This window comes from Pristiophorus japonicus, chromosome 7 (assembly GCF_044704955.1).
Source record: "Pristiophorus japonicus isolate sPriJap1 chromosome 7, sPriJap1.hap1, whole genome shotgun sequence".
Lineage (NCBI taxonomy): Eukaryota > Metazoa > Chordata > Chondrichthyes > Pristiophoridae > Pristiophorus > Pristiophorus japonicus.
Genome location: NC_091983.1, coordinates 163,041,171 through 163,066,927, shown reverse-complemented (window position 1 = coordinate 163,066,927; position 25,757 = coordinate 163,041,171). Strand labels below are relative to the sequence as shown.

Genomic DNA, 25,757 nt, shown 5'->3' with positions numbered 1-25,757 from the left:
ATTGTTTCTTAGAACAGTATGTTACAGAACCTATAAGGGAGCAAGCTATCTTAGATCTGGTCCTGTGTAATGAGACAGGAATAATAAACGATCTCCTCGTAAAAGATCCTCTCGGAATGAGTGATCACAGTATGGTTGAATTTATAATACAGATTGAGGGTGAGGAAGTAGTGTCTCAAATGAGCGTACCATGCTTAAACAAAGGGGACTGCAGTGGGATGAGGGCAGAGTTGGTTAAAGTAGACTGGGAACACATACTAAACGGTGGCACAATTGAGGAACAGTAGAGGACTTTTAAGGAGCTCTTTCATAGTGCTCAACAAAAATATATTCCAGTGAAAAAGAAGGGCGGTAAGAGAAGGGATAACCAGCCGTGGATAACCAAGGAAATAAAGGAGAGTATCAAATTAAAAACCAATGCGTATAAGGAGGTCGAGGTTAGTGGGAAACTAGAAGAATGGGAAAATTTTAAACGACAGCAAAGAATGACTAAGAAAGCAATAAAGAAAGGAAAGATAGATTACGAAAGTAAACTTGCGCAAAACATAAAAACAGATAGTAAAAGCTTTTACAGATATATAAAATGGAAGAGAGTGACTAAAGTAAATGTTGGTCCCTTAGAAGATGAGAAGGGGGATTTAATAATGGGAAATGTGGAAATGGCTGAGACCTTAAACAATTATTTTGCTTCGGTCTTCACAGTGGAAGACACAAAAATCATGCCAAAAATTGCTGGTCACAGGAATGTGGGAAGGGAGGACCTTGAGACAATCACTGTCACTAGGGAGGTAGTGCTGGACAGGCTAATGGGACTCAAGGTAGACAAGTCCCCTGGCCCTGATGAAATGCATCCCAGGGTATTAAAAGAGATGGCGGAAGTTATAGCAGATGCATTCGTTATAATCTGCCAAAATTCTCTGGACTCTGGGGAGGTACCAGCGGATTGGAAAGCAACTAATGTAACGCCTCTGTTTAAAAAAGGGGGCAGACAAAAGGCAGGTAACTATAGGCCGGTTAGTTTAACATCTGTAGTGGGGGAAATGCTTGAAGCTATCATTAAAGACAAAATAGCGGGACATCTAGATAGGAATAGTGCAATCAAGCAGACGCAACTTGGATTCATGAAGGGGAAATCATGTTTAACTAATTTACTGGAATTCTTTTGAGGATATAACGAGCATGGTGGATAGAGGTGTACCGATGGATGTGGTGTATTTAGATTTCCAAAAGGCATTCGATAAGGTGCCACACAAAAGGTTACTGCAGAAGAAAAAGGTACGCGGGGTCAGAGGAAATGTATTAGCATGGAACGAGAATTGGCTGGCTAACAGAAAGCAGAGAGTCGGGATAAATGGGTCCTTTTCGGGTTGGAAATCAGTGGTTAGTGGTGTGCCACAGGGATCGGTGCTGGGACCACAACTGTTTACAATATACATAGATGACCTGGAAGAGGGGACAGAGTGTAGTGTAACAAAGTTTGCAGATGACACAAAGATTAGTGGGAAAGCGTGTAGAGGACCCAGAGAAGCTGCAAAGAGATTTAGATAGGTTAAGCGAATGGGCTAAGGTTTGGCAGATGGAATACAATGTCGGAAAATGTGAGGTCATCCACCTTGGGGGAAAAAAACAGTAAAAGGGAATATTATTTGAATGGGGAGAAATTACAACATGCTGCGGTGCAGAGGGACCTGGGGGTCCTTGTGCATGAATTCCAAAAAGTTAGTTTGCAGGTGCAGCAGGTAATCAGGAAGGCGAATGGAATGTTGGCCTTCATTGCGAGAGGGATGGAGTACAAAAGCAAGGAGGTCCTGCTGCAACTGTACAGGGTATTGGTGAGGCCGCACCTGGAGTACTGCGTGCAGTTTTGGTCACCTTACTTAAGGAAGGATATATTAGCTTTGGAGGGGGTACATAGACGATTCACTCGGCTGATTCCGGAGATGAGGGGGTTACCTTATGATGATAGATTGAGTAGACTGGGTCTTTACTCGTTGGAGTTCAGAAGGATGAGGGGTGATCTTATAGAAACATTTAAAATAATGAAAGGGATAGACAAGATAGAGGCAGGTAGACACTGGTCAGGGAGACTAGAACTAGGGGGCACAGCCTCAAAATACGGGGGAGCCAATTTAAAACCGAGTTGAGAAGGAATTTCTTCTCCCAGAGGGTTGTGAATCTGTGGAATTCTCTGCCCAAGGAAGCAGTTGAGGCTAGCTCATTGAATGTATTCAAATCACAGATAGATAGATTTTTAACCAATAAGGGAATTAAGGGTTATGGGGAGCGGGCGGGTAAGTGGAGCTGAGTCCACGGCCAGATCAGCCATGATCTTTTTGAATGGCGGAGCAGGCTCGAGGGGCTAGATGGCCTACTCCTGTTCCTAATTCTTATGTTCTTATGTTCTATGCTTCAGGACTACCTAAATTTCAGTGTCTGGTTATCAGAGAAAAAAATGTGGAAACATAAAAAAGAACCCTTTGTAAATAGAAAAGATGATTTAGTGCATGTTTTTAGTTGAAAGTTATCAAGCAATTTTAAGTTAATTTTCGTAATTTACCCCAAAAGAAAAGCGTCTATATTACCGACTTGCTAAGGTGCAAATTATAATTGTGATAATTTTCACAGAGTACAAATAATTCCTTAAAACTTTATAGATTTCCCGTGGAAAATGAATGCCAAAAACAGCTATAATTGTATTTCAGTTGCTGTTCACAATTGAAAGCAGGTCTTGTAATTTATGGATAATAACTGGGCGTGGGAGGGAATTTCCAGGAAGGGCAATTGCTGGTGCTTTTCTTATCAAGCTAACGTCTCACAAGAATCCCAAAGCTGGCAGCGCTTGGTGCTGTTTCATACTTCTAACCGCCCTCCCTGTGTGTGTGTGTGTTTTTTTTTTGGCAGGCGTTCACGATGATAGCCGAGAAACGCTTTCAGGGTCAGAAGCTGGGCAACGAGGGGGTGAAAAGGAAGAGGGGACGGAATTCGAAGTGAATGCCGTGCAACAAAAAAAAACCACGGAAACGCCCTTTCTTGCTCGGCGGCAGGTGCGCCTCCGCCCCCCCCCCCCGGCGGGGTACAGGTGGGCGGGACTGTGAAGCTGCGAACAATGCAGGTAAGAACACGCGCTGAGCCCCACCCCGCCCCCGCCGCCCGCGCCTAATGCTGAGAGAGTGAGGCGGACTGAGAGTTGTCGCTCTCGTGCCCGCGCGCGCGAGGCTTGACGCTCCACCACCACCACCACCCTTCCTCCCCCCTCCCCTTGCCCCTCACACACACGTCCCGTGCACAGTGTGAGCGCTAGCTGCACGTGCAGTACTAGGCGGGTGGGGCGGGCGTTCGTGGGGAGAATCCCGCCACAGTTTGAATCGGGAGCATTCCAGATGTGGAGATTCTCTCAGTCTGTGCAGAAGGAAGAAGTAGTTAAAACAACAACAAAAATAATAACACATTCTTGTTTTGGAGAGAGGAAAGTGGGGGCGGGGGGAGAGGACAGCTAACTTTATTTAAAAATAAAATTTTATTTGAGGGAGAATCACACCACCACCACCTTCGTCATCCTCCTGCCCTTGTGCTGAGACAGAGAGCGAGATCGGGGTCTGCCGGCAGGCGTTGACGGATCATCGGGCTGGGCAGGGTTGGGCTCCCCCATGGACGGCTCTTTCGGGTAAGTGTGAAATCAGGCGGCGCTCGGCCCTCTCCGGGCGGCGGGCCAATGAAAATCAGATACCGCCCTCCCTCAGGGGAGTTGACCAGCTACAGTGTTACTGAGTGATCAGGTTTCCCCCTCTTGTGGTATTGGCTGATTTTTAATGATCAAGGTGGGGGAAACATAGAAACATAGAAAATAGGTGCAGGAGCAGGCCATTCAGCCCTTCTAGCCTGCACCGCCATTCAATGAGTTCATGGCTGAACATGAAACTTCAGTACCCCCTTCCTGCTTTCTCGCCATAACCCTTGATCCCCCGAGTAGTAAGGACTTCATCTAACTCCCTTTTGAATATATTTAGTGAATTGGCCTCAACTACTTTCTGTGGTAGAGAATTCCACAGGTTCACCACTCTCTGGGTGAAGAAGTTTCTCCTCATCTCGGTCCTAAATGGCTTACCCCTTATCCTCAGACTGTGACCCCTGGTTCTGGACTTCCCCAACATTGGGAACATTCTTTCTGCATCTAACCTGTCTAAACCCGTCAGAATTTTAAACGTTTCTATGAGGTCCCCTCTCATTCTTCTGAACTCCAGTGAATACAAGCCCAGTTGATCCAATCTTTCTTGATAGGTCAGTCCCGCCATCCCGGGAATCAGTCTGGTGAACCTTCGCTGCACTCCCTCAATAGCAAGAATGTCCTTCCTCAAGTTAGGAGACCAAAACTGTACACAATACTCCAGGTGTGGCCTCACCAAGGCCCTGTACAACTGTAGCAACACCTCCCTGCCCCTGTATTCAAATCCCCTCGCTATGAAGGCCAACATGCCATTTGCTTTCTTAACCGCCTGCTGTACCTGCATGCCAACCTTCAATGACTGATGTACCATGACACCCAGGTCTCGTTGCACCTTCCCTTTTCCTAATCTGTCACCATTCAGATAATAGTCTGTCTCTCTGTTTTTACCACCAAAGTGGATAACCTCACATTTATCCACATTATACTTCATCTGCCATGCATTTGCCCACTCACCTAACCTATCCAAGTCACTCTGCAGCCTAATAGCATCCTCCTCGCAGCTCACACTGCCACCCAACTTAGTATCATCCGCAAATTTGGAGATACTGCATTTAATCCCCTCGTCTAAATCATTAATGTACAATGTAAACAGCTGGGGCCCCAGCACAGAACCTTGCGGCACTCCACTAGTCACTGCCTGCCATTCTGAAAAGTACCCGTTTACTCCTACTCTTTGCTTCCTGTCTGAAAACCAGTTCTCAATCCACGTCAGCACACTACCCCCAATCCCATGTGCTTTAACTTTGCACATTAATCTCTTGTGTGGGACCTTGTCGAAAGCCTTCTGAAAGTCCAAATATACCACATCAACTGGTTCTCCTTTGTCCACTTTACTGGAAACATCCTCAAAAAATTCCAGAAGATTTGTCAAGCATGATTTCCCTTTCACAAATCCATGCTGACTTGGACCTATCATGTCACCATTTTCCAGATGCACTGCTATGACATCCTTAATAATTGATTCCATCATTTTACCCACTACTGAGGTCAGGCTGACCGGTCTATAATTCCCTGCTTTCTCTCTCCCTCCTTTTTTAAAAAATGGGGTTACATTGGCTACCCTCCACTCCATAGGAACTGATCCAGAGTCAATGGAATGTTGGAAAATGACTGTCAATGCATCCGCTATTTCCAAGGCCACCTCCTTAAGTACTCTGGGATGCAGTCCATCAGGCCCTGGGGATTTATCGGCCTTCAATCCCATCAATTTCCCCAACACAATTTCCCGACTAATAAAGATTTCCCTCAGTTCCCCTTCCTTACTAGACCCTCTGACCCCTTTTATATCCGGAAGGTTGTTTGTATCCTCCTTAGTGAATACCGAACCAAAGTACTTGTTCAATTGGTCCGCCATTTCTTTGTTCCCCGTTATGACTTCCCCTGATTCTGACTGCAGGGGACCTACGTTTGTCTTCACCAACCTTTTTCTCTTTACATACCTATAGAAACTTTTGCAATCCGTCTTAATGTTCCCTGCAAGCTTCTTCTCGTACTCCATTTTCCCTGTCCTAATCAAACCCTTTGTCCTCCTCTGCTGAGTTCTAAATTTCTCCCAGTCCCCAGGTTCGCTGCTATTTCTGGCCAATTTGTATGCCACTTCCTTGGCTTTAATACTATCCCTGATTTCCCTAGATAGCCACGGTTGAGCCACCTTCCCCTTTTTATTTTTACGCCAGACAGGAATGTACAATTGTTGTACTTCATCCATGCGGTCTCTAAATGTCTGCCATTGCCCATCCACAGTCAACCCCCTAAGTATCATTCGCCAATCTATCCTAGCCAATTCACGCCTCATACCTTCAAAGTTACCCTTCTTTAAGTTCTGGACCATGGTCTCTGAAATTACTGTTTCATTCTCCATCCTAATGCAGAATTCCACCATATTATGGTCACTCTTCCCCAAGGGGCCTCGCACAATGAGATTGCTAATTAATCCTCTCTCATTACACAACACCCAGTCTAAGATGGCCTCCCCCCTAGTTGGTTCCTCAACATATTGGTCTAGAAAACCATCCCTTATGCACTCCAGGAAATCCTCCTCCACCGTATTGCTTCCAGTTTGGCTAGCCCAATCTATGTGCATATTAAAGTCACCCATTATAACTGCTACACCTTTATTGCATGCACCCCTAATTTCCTGTTTGATGCCCTCCCCAACATCCCTATTACTGTTTGGAGGTCTGTACACAACTCCTACTAACGTTTTTTGCCCTTTGGTGTTCTGCAGCTCTACCCATATAGATTCCACATCATCCAAGCTAATGTCTTTCCTAACTATTGCATTAATCTCCTCTTTAACCAGCAATGCTACCCCACCTCCTTTTCCTTTTATTCTATCCTTCCTGAATGTTGAATACCCCTGAATGTTGAGTTCCCAGCCCTGATCATCCTGGAGCCACGTCTCCGTAATCCCAATCACATCATATTTGTTAACATCTATTTGCACAATTAATTCATCCACCTTATTGCGGATACTCCTTGCATTAAGACACAAAGCCTTCAGGCTTGTTTTATTAACACCCTTTGTCCTTTTAGAATTTTGCTGTACAGTGGCCCTTTTTGTTCTTTGCCTTGGGTTTCTCTGCCCTCCACTTTTCCTCATCTCCTTTCTGTCTTTTGCTTTTGTCTCCTTTTTGTTTCCCTCTGTCTCCCTGCATTGGTTCCCATCCCCCTGCCATATTAGTTTAAATCCTCCTCAACAGCACTAGCAAACACTCCCCCTAGGACATTGGTTCCAGTCCTGCCCAGGTGCAGACCGTCCGGTTTGTACTGGTCCCACCTCCCCCAGAACCGGTCCCAGTGCCCCAGGAATTTGAATCCCTCCCTGCTGCACCACTGCTCAAGCCACGTATTCATCTGCGCTATCCTGCGATTCCTACTCTGACTATCACGTGGCACTGGTAGCAATCCCGAGATTACTACTTTTGAGGTCCTACTTTTTAATTTAGCTCCTAGCTCCTTAAATTCGTTTCGTAGGACCTCATCCCTTTTTTTGCCTATGTCGTTGGTACCAATGTGCACCACGACAACTGGCTGTTCTCCCTCCCATTTCAGAATGTCCTGCACCCGCTCCGAGACATCCTTGACCCTTGCACCAGGGAGGCAACATACCATCCTGGAGTCTCGGTTGCGGCCGCAGAAACGCCTATCTATTCCCCTCACAATTGAATCCCCTATCACTATCGCTCTCCCACTCTTTTTCTTGCCCTCCTGTGCAGCAGAGCCAGCCACGGTGCCATGAACTTGGCTGCTGCTGCCCTCCCCTGATGAGTCATTCCCCTCAACAGTACCCAAAGCGGTGTATCTGTTTTGCAGGGGGATGACCGCAGGGGACCCCTGCACTACCTTCCTTGCTCTACTCTTCCTGCTGGTCTTCCATTCCCTATCTGGCTGTGGACCCTTTCCCTGCGGTAAGACCAACTCACTACACGTGATACTCACGTCATTCTCAGCATCGTGGATGCTCCAGAGTAAATCCACCCTCAGCTCCAATTCCGTAACGCGGACCGTCAGGAGCTGGAGGCGGATACACTTCCCGCACATGTAGTCGTCAGGGACACCGGAAGCGTCCCTGAGTTCCCACATGGTACAGGAGGAGCATAACACCCGACCGAGCTCTCCTGCCATGTCTTAACCCTTAGATACACTTAAACTGGTAATAACAATGTTAAAAGTTACTGACCAATATAAGAAGAAAAAGAAAAACTACTCACCAATCACCAGCCAATCACTTACCCCCTAGGCTGTGACGTCACCTTTGTTTTTTTGCCTTCTCCCTGTAGCTGCATCGGCACGCCTCTCGCCGACCCCGGACTCGCGCTGCTCCGAGCTCCCGCCTCCTCGACTGATTGCTCGAACTGCTCGACTCCCGCTGGCCTTTATAGGCCTCTTGCCGACCCCGGACTCGCGCTGCTCCGAGCTCCCGCCTCCTCGACTGACTGCTCGAACTGCCCGACTCCCGCTGGCCTTTATAGGCCTCTCGCCGACCCCGGACTCGCGCTGCTCCGAGCTCCCGCCTCCTCGACTGACTGCTCGAACTGCCCGACTCCCGCTGGCCTTTATAGGCCTCTCGCCGACCCCGGACTCGCGCTGCTCCGAGCTCCCGCCTCCTCGACTGACTGAAAGGGAGTGTGGGAAATGTTGGCAGTTTAGGGGGTTTTGTTGTATGTGTAATGTAAACAGTGGGTTAAAGAGATGTTTTATTTTGGGTGGTGTGGGATAGGGTGAAGACAACGTGTGTTGTGCTGGATAATATGCACCTGCATTTGGCACATGGGTGACCTGCGCGCACAATTTCTGTGGCACATGCTTTCTCACACACACTTTCTCTCACACACACACTTTCTCACACATTCACTCACACACACACATTTTCTCGCACACGCACACACTTTCTCACATACAAACTTTCTCACACACAAATTTTCTCACATACACTTTCTCACACACACACACTTTCTCACATGCACACTTTCTTGCACACACACACACTTTCTCGCACGCTCACTTTCTCACGCACTTTCACACACATTTCCTCTCACACACCCACACACTTTCTCACACACATGCCCACACATTCTGACACACACACTTTCTCACACAACAGCAACTTTTATTTATATAGCGCCTTTAATATAGTAAAACGCCCCAAGGCGCTTCACAGCAGTGTTACAAGACAAATCAGATACATTTGACACACACATACTTTCTCTCTCTCACACGCACGCACACGCACATTCTCTCTCAAACTCACAAACACACTTTCTCACACACACTGTCTCTCCCAAACACACACTTTCTCACACACTTTCTCTTACATTCATTTACACACACACACACATACACTTTCTTACACATAAATACTTTCTCATACAGCATACACTTTTATACACACACTTTCTCACATGCACACTTTCTCACACACACTTCCTCACCCACATAATTTCTCGCACACACACTTTCTCACACACACACTTCCTCACACACACACTTTCAATAAACACACTCACACACACATTCTCTCACGCACACTTTCTCTCACACACATTTTCTCTCAGACACTTTCACACACACTCTCACACAAACACTTTCTCTCACACACACTTTCTCACACACACTCACACTTTGACACACACACACTTTCTAACACACACACAATTTCTCATTCACACAAACTTTCTCACATGCATACACTTTCACACACACACACTTTCTCGAACAAACACTTTCTCACACACACTCTTTCTCACACACACACACACATTCTCTCACACACACATTCTCTCAAACTCACACACACACTTTCTCTCATACACACTTTCTCTCACGCACACTTTCTCACACACATTTTCTTACACACATAGAAACATAGAAAATAGGTGCAGGAGTAGGCCATTCGGCCCTTCGAGCACGCACCGCCATTCAATAAGATCATGGCTGATCATTCCCTCAGTACCTCTTTCCTGCTTTCTCTCCATACCGCTTGATCCCCTTAGCCGTAAGGGCCATATCTAACTCCCTCTTGAATATATCCAATGAACTGGCATCAACAACTCTCTGCGGCAGGGAATTCCATAGGTTAACAACTCTCTGAGTGAAGAAGTTTCTCCTCATCTCAGTCCTAAATGGCCTACCCCTTATCCTAAGACTATGTCCCCTGGTTCTGGACTTCCCCAACATCAGGAACATTCTTCCCACATCTAATCTGTCCAGTCCCGTCAGAATCTTATACGTTTCTATGAGATCCCCTCTCATCCTTCTAAACTCCAGTGAATAAAGGCCCAGTTGATCCAGTCTCTCCTTATATGACAGTCCAGCCATCCCTAGAATCAGTCTGGTGAACCTTCGCTGCACTCCCTCAATAGCAAGAACAACCTTCCTCAGATTAGGAGACCAAAACTGAACACAATATTCCAGGTGAGGCCTCACTAAGGCCCTGTACAACTGCAGTAAGACCTCCCTGCTCCTATACTCAAATCCTCTCGCTATGAAGGCCAACATACCATTTGCCTTCTTCACTGCCTGCTGTACCTGAATGCCCACTTTCAGTGACTGATGAACCATGACACCCAGGTCTCGTTGCACCTTCCCTTTTCCTAATCTGCCGCCATTCAGATAATATTCTGCCTTCGTGTTTTTGCCCCCAAAATGGATAACCTCACATTTATCCACATTATACTGCATCTGCCATGCATTTGCCCACTCACCTAACCTGTCCAAGTCACCCTGCAGCCTCTTAGCGTCCTCTTCACAGCTCACACCGCCACCCAGTTTAGTGTCATTCACAAACTTGGAGATATTACACTCAATTCCTTCATCTAAATCATTAATGTATATTGTAAAGAGCTGGGGTCCCAGCACTGAGCCCTGCGGCACTCCACTAGTCACTGTCTGCCATTCTGAAAAGGACCCATTTATCCCGACTCTCTGCTTCCTGTCTGCCAACCAGTTTTCTATCCACATCAGTACATTACCCCCAATACCACTCACACACACTTTCTCACACACACACACTTTCCCACACACACACATTCTCTCACACACATTTTCTCACACACACACTTGCTGTCACACACACTTTCTCTCACACACATTCTTTTTCACACGCACACCTTCTCACCCAGTTTCGCTCATACACACATTCTCTCACACACACACACTTTCTTCCACACCCACTTCTCATACACACACTTTGACACACACATACACACTTTCTGACACACACACTTTCTCATGCATTTTCTCACATAACAACAACTTTTATTTATATAGCGCCTTTAACGTAGTAAAACCTCACAAGGCACTTCACAGCAGTGTTACAAGACAAAACAGATAAATTTGACAAACACACACTTTCTGACACACATACTTTCTCATGCATTTTCTCACACAATGTTTATTTATATAGCGCCTTTAACGTAGTCAAATCTCACAAGGCGCTTCACAGCAATGTTCCAAGACAAAACAGATAAGTTTGACATACACACACTTTCGCACACACTTTCTCATGCACACTTTCTCAAACTCACACTTTCACACACTCACACAAACACTTTGTCACACACACACTTTCTATCACACACACTTTCTCACACACACATTCTAATACACACACACAATTTCTAACATACACTTTCGTTCCCACACAAATTTTCTCACACATGCACACACTTTCACACACACAATTTCTCACACACACACACACACACTTTCTCACACATTTTCACGCGCACACACTTTCTCACAGACACTTTATCTCTCACATACACACACTTTCTCACAATACTTTCTCTCCCACTCACACACTTTCTCTCACACACAATTTCTCACACACTTTCACACTCACTTACTCACACAGACACACTTTCACACTTTTTCACACACACACACACACACATTTTCTCACACACACTTTCTCACACACACATTCTCTCTCACACAAACACACTTTCTCACACACTTTCACACACAAACACACACTTTCTCTTACACACACATACACACTTTCTTACACACAAACACTTTCTCACACACACACACACTTTCTTGCACACACACTTTCTTACACACGCACACACTTTCTCTCACACACACACACTTTCTCACACACACACACAAACATTTCCTCACACACACACACACACACTCCCACACACACTTCCTCTCACACACACTTTCTCCCTCACACACACACTTTCTCTCACACGCATACACTTTCACACACACACACACACACTTTCACACACACATTCTCTCTCACACACACACACTTTCTTTCACACACGCACATTCTTTCACACACGCACACACACTTTCTCACACGCACACACACTGTCTCACACGCACACACACTTTCTCACACATACTTTCCCACACACACACACACACTTTCTCACACACACAATTTCTCACACACTTTCTCTCACATTCACACACACACACACTTTCTCTTACACGTACACACTTTCTCTCGCACACAAACACTTTCTCGCACACAAACACTTTCTCGCACACACACTTTATCTCACACTTTCTCACATGCACACTTTCTCACAGATGCCCTCACACACATGCACTTTCTTACACTCTCACACATGCACACTCTCACACACATGCACTTTCTCACACTCTTCCTCACACGCACATTTTCACACACACATTCTCTCACACTCACATACACAACTTCTCCCACACCCACTTTCTCTCTCACACACACACTTTCTCTCACACTCACTTACTCTCGCACACACGTACACACTTACACACAGCCACTTTATCCCACACACACTTTCTCACACATGCATACACTTTCTCACACATGCACACACTTTCTCACACATGCACACACTTTCTCACACACACTTTCTCACACGCACACTTTCTCTCTCACACACACACTTTCTCTCACACACACACTTTCTCTCACACACACACTTTCACACACACACTTTCACACACACACTTTCTCTCACACACACACTTTCTCACATGCACACTTTCCCACATGCACACTTTATCACACACATACACGTTATCACACACATACATGTTATCACACAAACTTTCTCACACGCATACACTTTCTCACACATACTTTCTCACATACACACTTCCTCACACACACACTTTCACTCACACGCACACTTTCACTCACACATTCTCTCACACTCACTTACACAATTTCTCCCACACATACTTTCTCCCACAGACACACGCACACACATTCTCTCACACGCACACACTTTCTCACACGCACACACTTTCTCACACACGCACACACTTTTTCACACACGCACACACTCACACACACTCTCACGCACACACTTTCTCACACACTTACACTTTCTCACACACACACACACTTTCTCACGCACTCTCACATGCACACTTTCTCTTTTTCACATGCACACTTTCTCACACACACTTTCTCACACACACACACTTCCTCACACACACACTTTCACTCACATGCACACTTTCACTCACACATTCTCTCACACTCACGTACACAATTTCTCCCACGCACACTTTCTCACACTCACATGCACACTTTCACACACACATTCTCTCACACTCACATACACAATTTCTCCCACACACACTTTCTCACTCACATGCACACTTTCACACACACATTCTCTCACACTCATATACACAATTTCTCCCACACACACTTTCTCACACAGACACACACACAGACATATGCACACACTTCCTCACACACACTTTGTCACACACACATTTTCTCTCACACACACTTTCTCTCACACACTTTCTCACACAGACACTTTCTCACACACACACAAACATTTCCTCTCACACACACTTTCTCACACATGCACACTTTCTTTCACACACACTTTCTCACACACACACTCTTCCTCACACACACTCTTCCTCACACACACACTTTCACTCACACACACATTTTCACACACACATTCTCTCACTCATACAAAATTTCTCCCACACACTCTCTCAAACACACACACACACACACACACACACTCTCACATGCATACACTTTCTCACACACGCACACACACTTTCTCACTCACACATACTTTCTCTCCCACATACACACGCACACTTTCTCACACACACAATTTCTCTCTCGCACACACACACACTTTCTTTCACACTTTCTCACACACACAAACGTTCTCACACATACACACTCTTCCTCACCCACATACTTTCTCACACACGCACACTTTCTCACACAAACACACACACACTTTCTCTACACACTTTCTCACACACACTTTCTCTACACACTTTCTCACACACACAGACACACTTTGACATACACATACACTTTCTAACACACACACTTTCTCACACACACTTTATCTCACGCTTTCTCACACACAAATGTTCACACACATAAGAATTAGGAACAGGAGTAGGCCATCTAGCCCCTCGAGCCTGCTCCGCCATTCAACAAGATCATGGCTGATCTGGCCGTGGATTCAGCTCCACTTTCTCGACACACGCACCCACTTTCTCACACACACACACACTTTCTCACACACACACACACACACACACACACACACACTTTCTCTTACACCTTCTCAAACACAGATACAAACATTTCCTCACACACACACACTTTCACACACACACACATACTTTCTCACACACAGACTTTCTCACACACACAAACTCTCACATACACACACTTTCTCTCACACACTTTCTCATACACACATACACTTTCTCACATTTTCTCACACACACACACACTTTCTCGCAAACAGACTTTCTCACACACACTCACAACACACACTTTCTCACAACACACACTTTCTCGCACACACATTTTCTCAAACACACACTTTCACACACAAACCTTCTCTCACACACACACACTTTCTCACACATACTCAAGCCGGGTTTTTGCCGGTGGTTAGTAGCAGGTCCACTCTCTCAATGTAAAAGATTGACAGCGGGTCGAGATCTCGCTATGAACCAACCTCCGTGTCAGTTTCACAAGTATCAGGTCAGCCTGCGCTTTGCAGACCTGGCACCAAGCGGCGGGCGAGCCACTTGACATAGTTAAGAACTTGTTAAAAGATACTTAAACAACCTTTTACTATATACTTACCATTTTTCCAGCTTTTTGACGAGTTTCATGGCAAGTAGGTCGGATTTTCAATGACTCTATTGCTGTGAATAGGTGACAGCTGCAAAAGTGGGAATGTAAGTTGTGAGGAGGATGCAAAGAGACCTCAAGGGGATATAGACGGGCTAAGTGAGTGGGCAAGAACATGGCAAATGGAATATAATGTGGAGAAATGTGAAGTTATCCTACTTTGGTAGGAAAAATAGAAAAGCAGAGTATTTTTTAAATGGTGAGAGATTGGGAAATGTTGGTGTTCAGAGGGACCTAGGTGTCCTTGTACACAATTCACTGAAAGTTAACATGCAAGTACAGCAAGCAATTAAGAAAGCAAATGGTACGTTGGCCTTTATTACAAGAGAATTTGAGTATGAGTAAAGGTGTCTTACTGCAATTATATAGGGCCCTGATGAGACCTCACCTGGAGTATTGTGTATAGTTGTGGTCTCCTTACCTAAGGAAGGATATACTTGCCATAGAGGGAGTGCAACAAAGGTTCACCAGACTGATTCCTGGGATGGGGGGATTGTCCTATGAGGAGAGATTGAGTAGACTAGGCCTATATTATCTAGAGTTTAGAAGAATGAGCGGTGATCTCATTGAATCATACAACATTCTTACAGGGCTTGACAGGGTAGATGCAGGGAGGATGTTTCCTCTGGTTGAGGAGTCTAGAACCAGGGGTCACATCTCAGAATAAGGGGTCGACCATTTAGGACTGAGATGAGGAGAAATTTCTTCAATCAGTGGGTGGTGAATCTTTGGAATTCTCTACTCCAAAGGGCTGTGGAGGCTCAGTCTTTGAGTATATTAAAGACCGAGATTGATAGATTTTTGGATATTAAGGGAAACAAGTGATATGGGGATAATGCAGGAAAGTGGAGTTGAGGTCAACATAAGATCAGCCATGATCTCCTGGAATGGCGGAGTAGGCTCGAGGGGCCGAATGGCCTACTCTTTCTCCTAATTCTTATGTTGTTATGTAAAAGCTACCATTTCACAGTTGTTCACTTTCCAATTTTAGTAGCTGGCGCATTCAGGATTTGGAAAACACTTTTCAGCTTTAGGAAGGTTGGAAGTATTTGGAGTAAACTCTATCCAGTGTCACCTCCTTGGAGCAACCTTTCTCACCATTGACAGATCACTTCAATCATCTCAATTTCAGCTGCCATCTACTCCATCAGCATCGGTACCTTTATAAAAATCTTACTTTGGTCCTCAGAATCCCACCACGATCAGCCACAACACCATCACCAGGCACAAAAGCATCACCAAGCATACCAGCAGCACCAACAACAACATCAACCTTCTCCGCAATCACAAGACGCTGCATAGGACACATGGCATCAGCACCTGACCACATTGCTGCCCAGGAGGCCAGGAATGGCCTCACCATGGCCAGATTTACATCACTTGATGCCGTTCACCCTGGCTGCCATATGATGCGCCAGGTTGCTTTCTCACACACACACACACGCACTTTCTCACACACACACCATCTCACACACACACCATCTCACACACACACATTCTCACACACACATGCACTTTCTCACACACACGCACTTTCTCACAAACACACACACACTTTCTCACACACACTCCCACCAGCACCATAAAGAATCCTGACAATGCCCAAGCCAGTCCTTTCACATTCATCACCGTTGCAGCGGCGGGGGGGGGGGGGGGGCATAATGTCTCACCATTCACTGCAACTCACTAATCCACTTCCAAAGGTGCACACAAATCTGTCTAAGAAGACAATATGTTCAAAATAAAAATATCAATGTTTAACAACACATTCACAGAAACTCGACATGAACATTAAAAGACCCAAGTGCCTATCCTTGTGTGTGTGTTGTTAGTTGGTATGATTGAAACATAGAAAATAGGTGCAGGAGTAGGCCATTCGGCCCTTCAAGCCTGCACCATCATTCGATAAGATCATGGCTCATCCTTCACCTCAGTATCCCTTTCCTGCTTTCCCTCCATACCCCTTGATCCCTTTAGCCGTAACTCCCTCTTGAATATATCCAATGAACTGGCATCAACAACTCTCTGCGGTAGGGAATTCCACAGGTTAACAACTCTCTGAGTGAAGAAGTTTCTCCTCCGCCATGTCGTTATTTTTAGAGGGAGCAGCGTGCGGCGGCCCGACCCGGAAATCGGCACCGCAGGCCGGGGCCATTAGAAGGAGCAGCAGGCAGTGGCATGCCACTGCAGGGAGCAGTGCGTGCTGCTGCAGGAGGTGGCGGCTGATTGCAGTGCGGGCAGGTATAGCAGGAACAGCGAGGAGCGGCGAGAGTTCATAGAGGAATGTGATCGGGTCCCAGGAGAGGCGAGAGTTCGGGGCCCAGAAGAGGCGAGGGCCCAGGGGCAGCACGGGCCAGCCCACACTGCGATATGTGTGCGCAATAGGTCAGTGCAGCAGAGTTGGTCTCCAGTCGTCTTGGTTAATCCTTGCCACTGGACCAAGACCTAGCTTTGTCAAGCCCGTGTGGTGGCTGGGGTGCAACGGCCACCATATGTTACAAAGATCCACGCACTGGCATCTTTCACCCTTCAAGATGTAGTTCCGGATCCAGAATATTAGGTCCTTCATTGAAACACCTGTGAACTCATCCCTTTTCAGTGTGGAAGCAAGTCATCCTCGTTTCGAGGGGCTGCCTATGATGAAGATGATTTTGGCCCAATTCTGGCCCAATAATTCACAGCAGGAAAATCAGTGCTGGAGCACTCAAAGATCCTGCTAAGAAAGCCCTATTCAGCCAGCGCCTCGCTACCAACCTGACGACTCCCAGTGACCCAGAGATGCAGAGTATCCACAATGCCTGGTCTGCCCTCAAAGCTTCCATAATCAGCACCTGCGAAGAGAAGGTCGGTCACTCGACCAGGAAACACCAAGACTGATTCGACAAGAACGACCAGGAGATCCAGGAGCTAATATGCCGCAAGCGCAAGGCATTCTTGGGCTGGAAGCAGCAACACAACTCGAGGGTAAGAAAGCATCTCTACAGACGTCTGAAGGCCAAGGTCCAACAGAAAACCCGTGACCTAAAGAACAGATAGTGGGTGGAGAAAGCTCAAGAAATCCAGCAACTAGCCCACAACCATGACGTGTGAGGATTCTTCAGCGCAGTCAAGATGACCTACGGCCCAAGCACCCAAGGCCCTACCCCACTACTGGCCAAGAACAGAGAGGTGCTCATCAAGGACAGAGAGGCAGTCAGTGCCCGCTGGAAGGAGCACTTTGAGGATCTCCTCAACCGAGACTCTGTCTTTGACGTGAGTGTCCTCGACTCCATCACACAGCATGCCACCCACCACCATCTCAGCACAACCCCAGCCCGGCACGAGGTTGAAAAGGCCATCCGACAACTGAAGGAACAACAAGCCATCAGGAGCAGATGGTGTCCCCGCCGAAGCACTAAAACATGTCGGAGAAGCACTACTGGCACGGATTCATGACCTCATGTCTCTTATCTGGAAGGAGATCATGTCAGGAGATCTCAGAGACGCTGTAATCATGACCATCATCAAAAAAGGTGACAGGTCTGACTGTGGTAACTACAGAGGAATCTCCCTGCTGTTGACCACCGGGATAGTCATTGCAAGAATCCTCTTGAATCGTCTTCTCCCTGTGGCTGAAGAGCTCCTCCCAGAGTCACAATCCGGATTCTGCCCACTAAGGGGCACAATGGACATAATCTTCACCCCGAAGCAGATACAAGAGAAATGCAGAGAACAGCATTAATCCTTGTACATGCCCTTTTACCTCACAAAAGCCTTCGATACTGTCAACCATGAGGGATTATGGAGCATCCTCCTCAGATTCGGCTGCGCTCAAAAGTTTGTCACCATCCTCTGCCTGCTGCACGATAACATGCAAGCCGTGATCCTGACCAACGGATCCACCACAGACCCATTCCACATTTGGAACGGGGTCAAGCAAGGTTGTGTCATCGCACCAACGCTCTCTCAATCTTCCTTGCTGCAGTGCTCCATCTCACCCTCAGCAAGCTCCCCGCTGGAGTGGAGCTAAATTACAGGACAAACGGGAATCTGTTCAACCTCCGCCACCTCCAGGCCAGATCTAAGGTCGTCCTATCCTCCATCATCGAATTACAGTACACAGACGACGCTTGCATCTGCACACACTCGGAGGCCGACCTCCCAAGCCATCGTCAACACCATCACCGATGTGTACAAGAGCATGGGCCTTACACTAAACATCTGTAAGCTAAAGGTCCTCTACCAACCTGCCCCCACTGCACAGCACTACCCCCCGGTTATCAAAATCCACAACAAGGCTTTGGACAATGTGGACTATTTTCCATACCTCGGGAGCCTTCTGTCAACAAGGGCAGACATCGACGACGAGGTCCTTCAGTGTGCCAGTGCAGCCTTCGGTCGCCTGAGGAAGAGAGTGTCTACAGAGCAGTGGTGATACCCGCCCCCCTATATGGCTCAGAGACATGGACAATGTACAGCAGGCACTTCAAAACACTGGAGAAGTACCACCAACTGGCAGGATAGGCGCACCAACGTCAGTGCCCTTGCTCAGGCCAACATCCCCAGCATTGAAGCACTGGCCGCGCTCGATCAGCTCCGCTGGACAGGCCACATCATTCACATGCCTGACACGAAACTCCCAAAACAAGCGCTCTACTCGGAGCTCCAAGACGGCATGCGAGCCCCAGGTGGGCAGAGGAAACGTTTTAAGGACACCTTCAAAGCCTCCTTGAAAAAATGTAACATCTCCACCAACACCTGGGAATCTCTGGCCCAAGACCGCCGAAAGTAGAGGAAAAGCATCCAGGAAGGTGCTGACCACCTCGAATCTCTTCGCCGAGAGCAAGCTGAAGCCAAGTGTCAACAGCAGAAGGAACGCGCGGCAATCGAGGCAACCCACCCAACCGTTCCTTCAACCGCCATCTGCCCCACCTGTGACAGAGACTAATTCCCGCATCGGACTCCTTAGTCACCTGAGAACTAATTTTTCATGTGGAAGCAAGTCATCCTCCACTCCGAGGGACTGCCTATGATGATGATTTTTGACAGCAAATTCTGGCCCAATAGTTCACTTTTTTTTCTGTGTCTCTACCAATGCTGCCTGACCTGCTGATGGTTCTCCAGCATTTTGTGATCCACAGACTCAATGCTAGAGAAGCGAAGGCAGGCAGTGAGTCTGATTAATGTGTCTATGGATTCGATTTATTTTAAAAGTAAATGTTGGAAATATATATTTTTAAGTATTTAAAATATGTATTTAAAAAGCCCCTTTCCTGCAGGACAGAGCTTGGGAAACCAAGAGACGGGGTGGGTTAGCTGGAAAGGAGCATTAACTGGATGGAAATAGAAAATAACTGGGTTGTGCAGGTAACGGGAATGTGCCGACACCTGGAGAAAGAAATCGAGGGAGAAATAACATCACTAAACAGGAGGGGCGGAAAGAAAAGGGTGAAGAGAAACATAAGGGGAAAGCGACGATAGCGGAAATGAGGAAACTAATGTACAAAAAAGAGGAAGAAGGATGATAAACTGAAGGCAAGAAATATAATAATACAAGTTAAAAAAAGAATTGACACGAACAAACAACAAAGAAAAAGAGGTGGTGGCCGGGTCAATGCGCCCGTCAAATATACAGCTGGTTGAAAGTTCAGGGTCTGTCCTGAAATGTTGTTCTGGCACAACTGCTGCAAGGAGAAGAAAAGGACGGTTCTAGCCAAAAAAAGCAAGTGCACCACGTTGCCATAAAATTGGAAATAGAAACCGATCACGGAAGATCTTCCAAGTGATCTAGCCATTAGCTTCACATAATACAAATATGCAGGTAACCTTGATGGGGATGCACACTAAATATCTACATTTGAAATAAATGTACTTACGCGATTATTTACAATTACAGCAAATCTAGAAAAAAAAAGCTTGTAATAGGGAGTTTCTGAGGTGGATTTCTGGAGAAATAAATTGCTTGAATGGACTCGAAATGACAAGTTAACTAGTATTATAGACTCCTGTCCTGACAATTAAAATTAAATACAGATGTATCCGAATTAAGTTATAAACACACAGCAAATTACACACCCTGCAATAATTTGTCCATTTAAACGTTAAATAATAGTGCAACATGAATCCGACGGAGATAAGTCTAGGAGCAAAGCACTTGTGGAATTGTGTTTATTTAGGGGCTTTGTCTTGTTTTGATCTGAAGTTCGTGCACACGCACTGTAGTTGATCCATGGGAAACATGAACCCATAACCTTGTGCTCAAGCGTCTCCAACTGCTTTATAGGTTTATTGTCCCGTTGTCTTGCACACGTGCCAGGAGTGTGCAGGAAAGAGGAAGTGTATTACAGCAATCCAAGATCCCGAATTACTGCTTTCACGAAACTTGTAAATCTATCGTCGCGCATAATGCATCTGGGAAGCTTATATTGCTTTATCCGATCTATAACATATATGACGATACTTGGTTAAATAGTAATTATAGCGAAACATTACCGAGAATGTTGAGTTTGGATAATACATTTTAATATGTATTTTTCAGTATACTTGTACTTATCGCAATAAAATATTATTTTTTATCATTTAAGCTTGGATTTGAGAAGATACCAAGAGGAAAAATGAACATTTGCATTACTGTTTTATTTTTTTATTACTAATACGTTTACGAACAAAGAACCCTCGTTACTCCATATTTAGGTTTCGTTGCAAAACTGCAAGTTGCGCCATCTATGGAATAAGCACTCGACTTTTTCTTCAACATTAAAATTTTTAAAAATCTAATCACTTAAATGTGCGGCTTGTCTTTCTTGGTGGTATAATTGTTCATCAAATTGCATTTTCCAATAACCAATTTTCTATTGACTGCCAAGAAACGCTAACTAGAATTAGGGGACATAACCGCCTCCCCCTTTCCAAATTGTAACTCAAGCAGCATTTCACTGAAAATACCAAACAAATCTACTTGGTTCTACAGTCTCCGTGTGCGTCTGACTTTCTGCGGGAGAAAGTAATTTGTTTAGAAGGAGCATGGTAATTGTGTAGATTAGCAACAGGGAACCCCGCGACTGGATTGTGAGAGAGCTGACAGATGAAGAACAAAAGCACATTATCTATACTTGTTTACTTTCTAAAACTCGGGGGCTGGCAGAGCGGGGATTGCAGGAAAAAGGCGGGTTCACGGAGGACCGCCGAGGTCACCAGTGCGCCTGCGTATTACATTGACTCTGGTTTGGGCGCGAGATTTGGCGGGAGGGGAGGGTCCAGGGCTTTGTTTGTAGGAATCTGTGTTTACAGACCGTACACTTTAATCTCAACTTGCTTCCTCCTCGTGTGAGTTTGGTTGATCACTTGCAGCGACACTTCTTCCGCACTCTAAGAGACGCATGGCTCGGCGGCCACGGAATAGGTAACTGAATTATGTGTTTTGGCTGCTGCCTAATGAGCAAATACATGATTACTGCAGAAAGAGGAAGAACTTTCACTTTAATTTTGAGTGGTTTACACTGGTTAGAGAAGAGGACTTGTTAAACAGTGAGCGAGAAACTCGATCTTGTTCTAGTACTTTATGCAGCTAAATTATGAATGGATTCGGATCCGTCTCCGCATGGTACGCTGATAGTTTATGAAATAAACTTTCTAATTGTAATTGAAAAGGTGGTTAAAATGGAGACTTTACATCGATGGTTCAATTTAATGTTCTAAGTTATGTGGGCATGCTGCAGAAAGCAGATTTAAAAGGTGCAGAACTTTCATTCATGTGCGCAAGTTCTGAGTGACATGACAACAGCACTCAGTCTTAGATTGAAAAAAATACAGATGTCGCATCTTGTAAGACTGAAGGGACAATCTTTACATTATTCGTCTCCAATATGTGCCGCTGTTTCACGTAAGTGGAGCAGGTTAATCGTCTTCCAACACGTTGTTCATATAGGAAATAGTTGACGAATCCGTGTTTATGTGTTAGGAAAGGTAGTTGCTTAGTTGCTATGTTCATCATCCACTGAACTCTGCACGGGTCTGAGACAAGTTCTAGTTCAGTATGTTATTGACATAGCCGAATGCTTTCATGCATGAAAAGAAAATAAGTATCCAGTATTGATCAATGAACTAGATCACTATTATTTTCTAAGTGCATAGGCTGGTGGAGTGACACGTGGATTTTAATTTGTTGCGAGCTGTATGAAACTGCTGAACACAAGATCCGAATTTTCAACACAATATTAAGGTGGTTTCTGGTTGTGTCATTAAAAACTGAACTTGGTGGAGGCTGTGACCCAAGTTGTCATAAAGTTATAATACCTAACAGTGGCAGAAATTGCTAAGAACTTTTTCTCGTATTTGGCCATTCGATCGTGAGTAATGTTTGTGGTCTAAGAACACTGAATATATCAGATACATTATCGTCATTAAAATCTGAATGAACCGAAATAGGGAACAATGACACCTGCCCTGAGTGCAATGCACTGCCAGAAGCCATGCAGGTTCTTTGTACGCGGAACGGGTGGAAATTCCATCCGGGCCGATATACCCTTATTAAAAGAAACTCGTTTCCGATAGGATTCTTCCAAAAATTCAGGACTACCAAAACACCCTCAGTGATAGTATTACAGCAACTTTGTTTCTTTTTAATTTAGTGCAGCAAGCTCCGTGTTATTTTAGTCCACGCATTAAAATACAGATTGTGAACTTGTCAAGTAAGGGCCACAGTTATCACGGTTTAACTCATGAACTGCCGAGTTGGTGATTTATTTTGCTCACATTTACGGGTCACTAACAAAACTCTAAAATCTCGCAGTTCAATGTAGGGACGTTGTGATCGCGATACTATGAACTCAGCAATATACATAGTTTTGTAAAAAGTTTAACCTTTATTCTGTTTTCACCAACAGGTTAGTTTGGTATTTTTACAAGCAACAAAACCTAGCAGAAAAGAGTTAAACAAAAAATATAATTTTCAGTTTATATTTAACCTGCTTATCAATGTGTTTGAATTTTAAATCCATAAGTTTCATTTGTCTATGAAAATAAGCCTTGAAAATAATATACTAACAGTAAAAATGGTGACAGCTTATTGACAATTTTATACATTGTTTTACTGTGTGCTTGCACATCAAGATGTATGTTGTCACCTGTCAAGCACAAATTACTTGCTGTACCTGCATGGTAACTTTTTGTGTTTCATGTACGAGGACACCCAGATATATCCTTCTGTACCGCAGCATTTTGTAGTCTCTCTCCACTTGGTGAGAGATGTACTGATTTGGACTTCAGAAGTGCACCCCAGCTCTAACTATGTGAATTTCACTGCTTCCCATCATATGCCTCTCTGAATGGAAAATGACAAATTGTGCTGAATTATAGACAGTTTTGTGCTGCAAATGCATGTCTGCTAAGAACTGGGCTGAGACTGCCCAAACACAGCCAGCAGGGAGAGAAATTCCTACCATTCATTTGGAATGAATTTGAACCCAGTTTCCATTGGTGAGAGAGCAGTGTGGAAACTCATTGCATATTTCAGTCCCTGCCAAATTTGCTAGGTTTTTTTTGCTGTAGAGCAAAGAAAGTACTTTTGCAAGCAATAAGGTACATTCCCAACTTAAAAATTGCAGATGAACATCTGTTCTGAAAGGGGTTAAGAAAAATCGACAGCTGGGGGCTGTAATTCCTGGTATTACAAGTTAAGTATTTGTTTCACAACCAAAAAAATCATGGATTGGCATTCCAGAACTGGCATTGTTTCAGTCGCGGAAATTTTGTCAGTTCTTGCCCATACCACTAGATGGAGTGATGTGCAGGGAGAGAGAAAATGAACTTGTTTGAATCATGCTCTTGCTGGAACAATGCCTTCTGCAGGCTGAACCTGGAGTAGCGTTACTGACATCCCTATGAAGTCTAGTCCAACTGATAGTTGAAGCACATATTAAAGCAATGGAAAGTAGGGCTTAAATTTTTTTTTAAAGTGATATAACCGTATCCCCCATTTTGGTAGCTATACTCGAGTTTAATTATATTTTTGAAGTGATTGGGATGACAATGACTAAAATATTTATTTTGTGTAATGAACAGAACCTGACTGCCTTCTAATCATGCTTAGTCAGCTAAAGTTATTGATGGTGGACTGATATTTCACATATCAGTTATACTGTGCTCTATAGAAAAGTTAATTTCTGACAAAGCATTGAAACAGCATAATATATTTAAAGTATTTATTTAATTTTTATGCAGAAAGAACATTTTTGAGAGCTAACTTTCCCTTTTCTTTGGTTTTACTGTGACATACATAATACCTATTCACAAACCTGCTCCTAACCATTGCTGGTCTGAAATTGGGTGCTGGGAATGCACAAATGAAACATCAAGTGATTCCTCTATTTTATCTCTTTTTATGGGGAGACCCTTGGCCTTCCAATAATGGCAGTACTGAATCCAGTAACTTGAAATGTGATGTAACATTGGATGCAGATTTGCAGCCACCACTCAGGATGTTGCTACTTATCCAACTTGTATAAAATATGAATACAAGAATAATTCTGAGGCTAGGCTTCTCTACTCTCTTCCCCTAATGGTGAGGTAAAGATCTATTGGCAAAAGATGCCCTTATTACCTTGCCCAACTGGCTATTATTCATATGAGATAAAAACAGAAAATGCTGGAAATACTCAGCAGGTCAGGCAGCATCTGTGGAGAGAGAAACAGAGTTAACTGTTTCAGGTTGACAACCTTTCGCCTGAGTTCTGACGTAAGGTCATCAACCTGAAATGTTAACTCTGTTTCTCTCTCCACAGATGGTGCCTGACCTGCTGAGTATTTCCAGCATTTTCTATTTTTATTTCAGATTTATAGCACCCGCAGTATATTGCTTACGTATTATTCATATGAGTCTTTACAGTGAACTTTACA

The 25,757-nt window shown here is 44.9% G+C and overlaps 1 protein-coding gene across 11 annotated transcripts in view; it reads left to right on the top strand.

Moving 5' to 3' along the window:
- The first annotated feature begins 3,336 nt into the window (after positions 1–3,336).
- The window catches only part of myb (v-myb avian myeloblastosis viral oncogene homolog), a 54,016-nt gene continuing 31,595 nt past the window's right edge, over positions 3,337–25,757 (top strand). For 5 of the 11 annotated variants that reach the window (XM_070885500.1, XM_070885491.1, XM_070885496.1 and 2 more), the window contains exon 1: positions 22,282–22,464. In XM_070885500.1, coding sequence (XP_070741601.1) covers positions 22,436–22,464 — 29 coding nt within the window. In that variant the 5' untranslated portion in view covers positions 22,282–22,435. The other 6 variants (XM_070885502.1, XM_070885492.1, XM_070885493.1 and 3 more) reach the window with 5 other exon arrangements.